This window comes from Dreissena polymorpha, chromosome 8 (assembly GCF_020536995.1).
Source record: "Dreissena polymorpha isolate Duluth1 chromosome 8, UMN_Dpol_1.0, whole genome shotgun sequence".
Lineage (NCBI taxonomy): Eukaryota > Metazoa > Mollusca > Bivalvia > Myida > Dreissenidae > Dreissena > Dreissena polymorpha.
In genome coordinates, this window is record NC_068362.1 from 95873963 (window position 1) to 95881809 (window position 7847).

A 7847-nucleotide genomic window follows, 5' to 3' on the forward strand; every position below is an offset into this window, starting at 1 on the left:
TACAATGTTTTATCTACATTTAGGTACTATTTTCATATAACAGTGGTAATCAGTTTATATATACAAAATGTTTATCAGAATTTTTTATTAGACAAACCTATATGATAATTAAATTTTATCCAACAATGACAAACAAAAGAAATGTTTCCAACATAAAATACCAATATGAAGGCTATATTGGGGAATTGGGTTTTAAAATTAAATATCTTAACGCGCAGTGCTAATTAACAAATGCACGCTTGAGCATTCAATTATCTACATATTTTGTATATACCTTAATCAATGAAGAATACGGACTATGTATGCACAAAACCTATATATTTGTATCAATATCATAGTATTCTTTTTAAACAAGTGAACTCCAACAACTATTTATATAATCTAAGAAAGTTTCTTTACAAAGTAGTATGATTTTCATGTCTGATAAACCGCATGTAACATAAAATGATGCAGCAGAACCTTTTTAAATGCCGTTCATATTTATGTCTAATTTGATTTCCTTCAGCACTGGAAATATTAGCTAATGGATTTAAGCGAATGAAATCTTGAGACAACGAGCACCGATATGCATCAATTTGTAATTATATGACATTTAATTCTGATTATGCATCCCTCCATTATGTGCAAGAAAATTTCGAAACATTGGTTATCTGATTATCTTGCTCTGAGTTAAACCATTCTATCCCTAATTGCCACGACAACTAAACCATGTGACCGAGCGATCCATTGGCATGTGGCTTGGAAAGCCTTACTATGTGGGCTTCATTGAGTTTTGAAATCAAAGTTTTGTTTATCCACTTTTCCCTCTCTTCATCGGCATTGGCACATTTACAAAACGTTGCGATGAATGTATCCCTAAATTCCTTTGACATCGAACAATACAAAACAAAGTTTACACCGTTATTCAACAATGAAGCAATGTCCAAGATATCTCCAAGAGGATTATACACTTCATCATGTAGTTCATGCATAAAGATCATAAGCAACTTCAGGATTCCGTGTGGCAGCTCAACAATCAAGAATAGTATAACCACTACCAAGAGCATTGCCGTCGTGCGGTAGTGTTCTTGGTGCTTCTCTACATCATCCTTGCGCATTCCTTGTGATTTAACCTGAACATGATTTTGATGCGCCTGCCGTAGACCCAGAATCAGCATTATTGTTAGAATTGTCAGAAGCACACATGGGACAAGCTTGATTAAGATTGACTGGATCCAGTAATTCATGTCGAATATGTGTATATAAGACCCATGGCTACGTTGGTAAAATGTGTATACGGTCTCGTTTCCTGCATTGACAGTGTTGGTTACGTTAGTGCGTTCCCAATAATTGGAAATATAATTAGGTATAGACAATATCACCGCACTGATGTATATTATTAAGATCATCATTTTCGTGTTCCTTGTATTGCAATACTTTTTTGCTCGTGAATAAAGGAAAATATAAATAAACCGAAACGAGGCAAGCATGATAGTTAGCCATATGGATATAGAATGCATAGTTAAACTGAAATTGGCGTGAAACAGCAGATAACACATCCATCCATACGTTCGATTGTAAAACATCGACGGCATTCCCTCCTCTTTGAAAACATAAAAGCGCAGTGCAAATGTAACGTATTCAAGCATTTTGCATAGGTCGGCAACGGCCAGCCACATGAGTATGATATTTGTAGACGTTCGCATGTGCTTTTTATGGAGCACCACAACATTTGCGACGTTCGCTAAAATACCTATAACACACACCACCGTGCTGAGATATCCGTGAACATGCGCGTAATTTGATTTCAAATCTTGAAGGAGATTGTACGTTGACACATCTATGTATTTTGGCATTGACATATCCACTGCAGTGTTATTCGTTGAGTTCCGGTAAAAATCTATATGTGACATCGTCGTGTTTAAAGCTGGGTAATTAGTAATTTTATTGTTTTAAACTTTATTAAATCCTCTCAGCGTAAGCGCTTGACTTGAACAAACGAACATTTATGTTTCTATAAGATTCTTCTACAACACGACGAAGTAGTGATAACTCGAGATATTCCAAAGATATTTATGTCGGTGGTCTAGAATTCTCTTACAAATACCGCCACATATAGAATTTTACTTATAAGCACAGCAAGCACAATTTTCACAATACTTTGTTGCCATATATGTCAACCTTTAATATATATTTATATGTATATTTTATCAATACAATCTTAAAGCAGATACGCTTCACCTTTATCGACAATGGCACTGACTGTCTGTTCCAGTCCGTCAACTCAACACAAGCTAACTTGCGGTTATATTGATCTTCCATCGACATTCCGACCTCAGTTACCATTAATTGTCGTTTCGTTCGTTGCTGATAACGTTGAGGAGATTTATATCTTGATTGAAGCAGAACACTCTTGAACAGCACTGTGGCTAATTGGCATTTCAATTGAGAAATGAAACGAAACAAAACTCATCATAATTCAGCACATGAGCGAATGTAAAGTAAAAAGACACCCTGACAAAACAAGGCATGCTTAGAACTTGGTATGCCATAGGTTAACCGTTTAAACCCGTTAACCTACCGAAACGACCAGTTTACCGGTTACATATTGGGGAAAATGTTAACCTTTTTATTTTTTTTATTTTTTTTTCATGGAATAATTCGTGCGATTTTACGTTGTGCGTGCGGCATACTGCCATCTTGCGCTGGCGACTAGTCAGAACAACATGCCGCATCATTGAAGGTAGTAAATGACGTGTCAACAAGCAAAGTAATAAAGCAATAAATCAGTACTTTTGTGGTCTTAAACAGGGGTTACGTTTTGATTATTGGCGCTATTGTTTGTTTTACTCGCGAATTTTTATCTAGCGAACTGCGGGGAGTAGTGGCTATAAGCTAAGACGCATTTGATACTTGTATCTTACTCGCGATAACATTCATTTGAGACAGTGGGCGGCTTTTATGACGTATTGTTAACAAATACTCAACACTGATTGCTTGCAAAAAAAGTGTTTATAAATAAGTTACATTTGTTTCAATAAAATGAATTCGTAGTTACAAACTTGTTGTGTTAACGTCGTATTTGTTTTATCTGAAATTTATATAGTATTATTAATTTACGTCACCAACGATGCCACCACTACAATCTGAGACAAGCTTTATTTAAGAAAACAATTTGTTATACTCATTTAATAAATAAACATCAATTAAAAAGTTATTAAAATGTTATTTTGAAAAATCAAATAATTAATTGAGTATTTTTCAATTTCTTAAAAATTGCGCGGTCCGGTACGTTAACAAACATGAATAGCCAACCCGATGGCGACCCGTTAACATGGGTGTGTGAAAATAAACGTTTTCAAAAAATAGCGCATGTGACACAGAAGCTTTAGTCCGTGGCATCGGAGCTATCTTTCTCGAAAACAGGTCGTCTTGTTACGTGGGCTCGCAACTGCATAAGCCACAAGCTACTGGTCAAAGTCATTTTCTTGAATAAATGAACACTGTTGTTTTGTACCTGATCAGCATGTAAATGTATGTTTTCTGACTTACTTGAACTGTGAGCTAGTGTTGCACTAGTTTAACAATTATTTACAAATATAATTATATCAAGTTGATTTTATTTAAAAAAAAATAAAACAGAATTAACAAAGAAACAACATTTTTGTGACCGATACGACACGAACGTAATATAAGCGACCCAAAGCTAAATACATTTATGAAACGTGAAAATTAACAAGTGAGAAGTTCTTATAATTTTTAATTTACACGCCTTTACGCAGGGAAAATAAATACGAAATAAAGCATACATCCTCCAAATTATTTAAATAACATGTATTATACATTTCTATTAAGGAACTGATATGTAATAAATGCAATCAATCTCAAATTACTTTAGTTTCTATAGAGTACATGTACGAGCGGTATGTCACGTTTAACGTATACTGAAATATGTTTATAAAGGTTTTTCGGTTAACCAGTTAATGTTTTTGTAACCGCTAGCATCCATACTTAGATGACCTTTAATATATTGCTTTGATGACAACTATTCAAGCATGATTAAGGTTGCAGTGAAGTGCTGATATAAAACGTATATCGATTTTATATTTCGGTGAACTTTATTTGATTGTTTTTCAGTAATGATTGTGGACACCAAACTGAAAATGAGCTCTAACAGTGTATACTCATGAAACTGTTAAAAGAAAACTCACTTATATACCGTAAATTGTATTCAGAACTACATGTGACAATGCTTATGGTATAGTAAGAGCAAATGACTTCTTTATCCTATCTCTAAGTATAAGCACCAACGTGGCACGTTGGTGAGGGGAATAATGATCACTGTCCGTATAATCAACACGCACGTGTTTGTTTTTGTTTTTGACACTATATCAAACGTTTTGTTGTTAAATCTACAATACACAATAAAAATGGTATTGCACATGTAATACTTTGTCGCATCTTTTCATCTTTCACAACAATTTTAACAGCGTACAGACATTAGAAACTATTGATGTATTCCTTTGCAAGTTTAACACAGTTATGGTCACAGATGACCATAATTAAACCACAATCCCAGCTGATCATGAGAAACAGGACTAAAGTAAAACACGATACTTTTGTCGCTCAGTTTATAAGTATTGGACTGTTATAAGATGTTACATTTTGTTTTGGGGGTATTTTAATTGCTAAAGTAAACCTATTTAATAGGCCCTCTTAATTCGAGCAACAAGTAAAAGAATCTCTCCTGTCAGAGTCGTAATGTTTCACATATTTTGTTGATAAACAAACCGTGCACACACACACACATATATATATATATATATATATATATATATATATATATATATATATATATATATATATATATATATATATATATATATATATATATATATATACATATCTAACAGTTAATCTAAACAAAATAATTAATATCGAAATCATTTATTTTTAAAAGTATTACTCCGTAACCGAAAGCTTTTATATAAAGCGTACATGTTTTCCCCTTTTTGAATAATCATACGTTTAAACATCCAAACACACGTATGAAAGCAAGGCAAAAACAATCCAACAGCATGTCGTTAGTTGTTTTTATTGTAGTCTGTTATAACCGTCACCTCAAGGTAGCAAGCCGAGTAACGTTTTGTATTCCACGTTGGTCTTGTGTCTACGAATCTTTTATTCCCAGTTACAATGTTTTTCAAGAAGGCAGGAAACGTAATTGCTAAGCTATTGATCTTCTTTCGTTGTAATGTTTGCTTTGCTCGCGTGTTCTGTTCTGATAAGGGCCTGTTGTCACCGGATATTGTCTTGATAGTCCCGTGGTAAACGTCATTGGAAGGCATTGATTATTAGAAATTAGTGTTTACCCGATTGTATATTGAACAAAAGATCTCTAGTTTTATATATGCATGCATAAATCTTAAGTATGGTATTGTAGACGAGGAGTATGTTTGTTACTCACTTCATTTAATTATTTTACTTATTTTGCAAGTTACACAAAATGGCTTAATTATCATTCGAATAGCAATTTAATAAACATGAACCTGCAACAAAGATTAATATTTATAAATATTCATAAATAATACCTTTTTATAAGTTAATGAGTCTACTCGAAACATGACCAAATATATTATTATACGAATGACTTCTTTACAGTACTTATACATCAACTAAATATTACTAGATAATCTGCAAATAAATATAACAATAGGAAACAACATGTTCACGTTAATTTGAAAACAAATTCCTTCTGTTAAATAACGTGACATCAACACACAAATATAACTGCATGGCTCTAAAAAAAACCAACAAAACACACACTCTCACACACATATACCCATCGAATTAGTCAACAATTACTATCTTGTTCCCAATATTATATATAATGGAAAATTATAAATCGTGTTATCGGATTTCGTTTGTTGTTTGGTCGTGTAAACGTCAATATTGTTCTTTCGGACCCTGCCATTGCAATGGTAATTAGACGAGATTGTCCAAGAATGAAATATATCAACGAAAGCCTGTCACATGCGAAAATCCAATTCCCATGCTGTTCGATTTTCGCATGGAAACATAGCATTGCGGATGTAAATGCTTTTTCCAAATGATGTTTTCACGGTTTAAGAGTAATTATTTTTCAGTCACATGATGTTAAAAAACCAGGACGATTTAACCAACTAATGTACAATCTAATAGTGCTGGTAAAACACTTTTATCGACTACATATAGTACATTTTAAACGACGATGTGGTAATACGAAATTTAACACATGCGCATGTTCCTGTTACACATCAAGTTTTCATTTCTGTCGAAACAGTTTGCATCCCAATATGTTGTGTTTATTTTATATCTACATTTGAACAATATATTATATACTATTGAACGTGCTTTTAGTATATTTGTGTATTACCACAATTATTTCACTTTTAATCGATATCTATTGTGATGCTCACGGATAAATGCAAGACATGTATTTGCATATTTGATTGCAAAAAATCGTACCTCACTCAGTAAATTATAACTATGACTATATTTTCTGTTGAAAGCTTTTCTTGTGGCTTCAATGATGCGTTTGATGTTATATTCTTTAGACATATTAAAGAAATAGAATCGAGCTGAAGAATATATTTAACCGTTCATTACGATGTGAGATTCTTACTTAACTTACTCTACTTACATTAAAAGTTTCGGATTCTTTATTATTTATTTCCATCAATTAAATCAACGATTGCAGGACGGAGAATCATGTACAGATATAAACATAACATAAACTCATAAATATTGTCACACTTCCATTTTCCATATTCTGCAAACGATATGTTGTATGTTTAATGTGAACTCGTCTAAGTGTATCGCACTTGTATTCGGTACATGAATGGGTAAAGCACTTTTTATGTATTACTTTGAAGTATTTACGTGTTCTTAAAAAATAATATTGATACTTGCGTTTATACATTATTATTGCCGCTCAGACTTGTTTATATTAAAAATGTTCACTGACATAATCTTGATATAAACTTGGTAAACTTACTTATTTTCTTAAGATTAATGAACCTTTGAATCTATTACGAAACTGTTTGTTCATGTAAACATATTGTATGTACGGATGAAAATTAATTTAACTTTAGTAGTCACTATCTTACAGTAGGTTATTTCACAGTAAAAAGTAAGGAATCATACCATCATACGATTTATCATTTTGGTCAGGAACTATCTAGCACTTTACTTTATAGTGATAAGTACATGGCAAATTTGCTTCTACTTATTACGCAACGTATATATATAAATATATATATATTAATGCATGTGCGTAAAAGTGTCGTCCCAGAGAAGCCTGTGTAGTCCGCACAGGCTAAACAGGGATGATACTTTCCGCTTTTATGATATTTTTCGTTTCAAGAAAGTCTCTTCTAAGCAAAACTCTTGTTTATGCGGAAAGTGTCGTTCCTGATTAGCCTGTGCGGACTTCAAAGGCTAATCTGGGACGACACTTTACGCACATGCATTAAACAACCCTTTTCAGAGAGAACGTCCCATGTAGAAATTAACGCGAATTGGGAATATATAATGCATGATTTGTAAGCAAATGACCCATGTTCATAAGCGCATCATCACCTCGCCATTTACGAAATGTGTATTACTATATAAGAGTATCTTTTGTGGAAGTCATAAATGGGTTTTAGTTACTAAATCTTGTTTACAATGATAGTCGTACTCAAGAAGATTTAGCAAATGTAACACATTGTGTGAACATGCATTTTAAAGAAAGTCTCATATCATTTACGTGTTTGCAACGTGTTGCATTGACTTTGGAAAAGTGTGCTGTCTTTTACGTTTTTCTAAACAATCATGTTTGATAGAGC

The 7847-nt window shown here is 33.0% G+C and overlaps 1 protein-coding gene across 1 annotated transcript; it reads right to left on the reverse strand.

The window, feature by feature from the left end:
* Nucleotides 1–701: 701 nt before the first annotated feature.
* Nucleotides 702–1841, reverse strand: LOC127840744 (uncharacterized). Its single transcript, XM_052369160.1, has 2 exons — nucleotides 1617–1841; nucleotides 702–1112 (listed from the first exon to the last, which is right to left on the reverse strand). Exons 1-2 carry the CDS (start codon nucleotides 1839–1841, stop codon nucleotides 702–704), a joined length of 636 nt encoding a protein of 211 aa, XP_052225120.1.
* Nucleotides 1842–7847: the final 6006 nt, after the last annotated feature.

Bases quoted from the DNA above. Each gene is read 5' to 3' on its own strand.
- LOC127840744 (XM_052369160.1), bottom strand. From the start codon at position 1,841: ATGTCAATGCCAAAATACATAGATGTGTCAACGTACAATCTCCTTCAA. The intron at 1,113-1,616 runs GTTACATTTGCA...AATCATGTTCAG, and splicing joins TATGCAAAATGCTTGAATAC to GTTAAATCACAAGGAATGCG.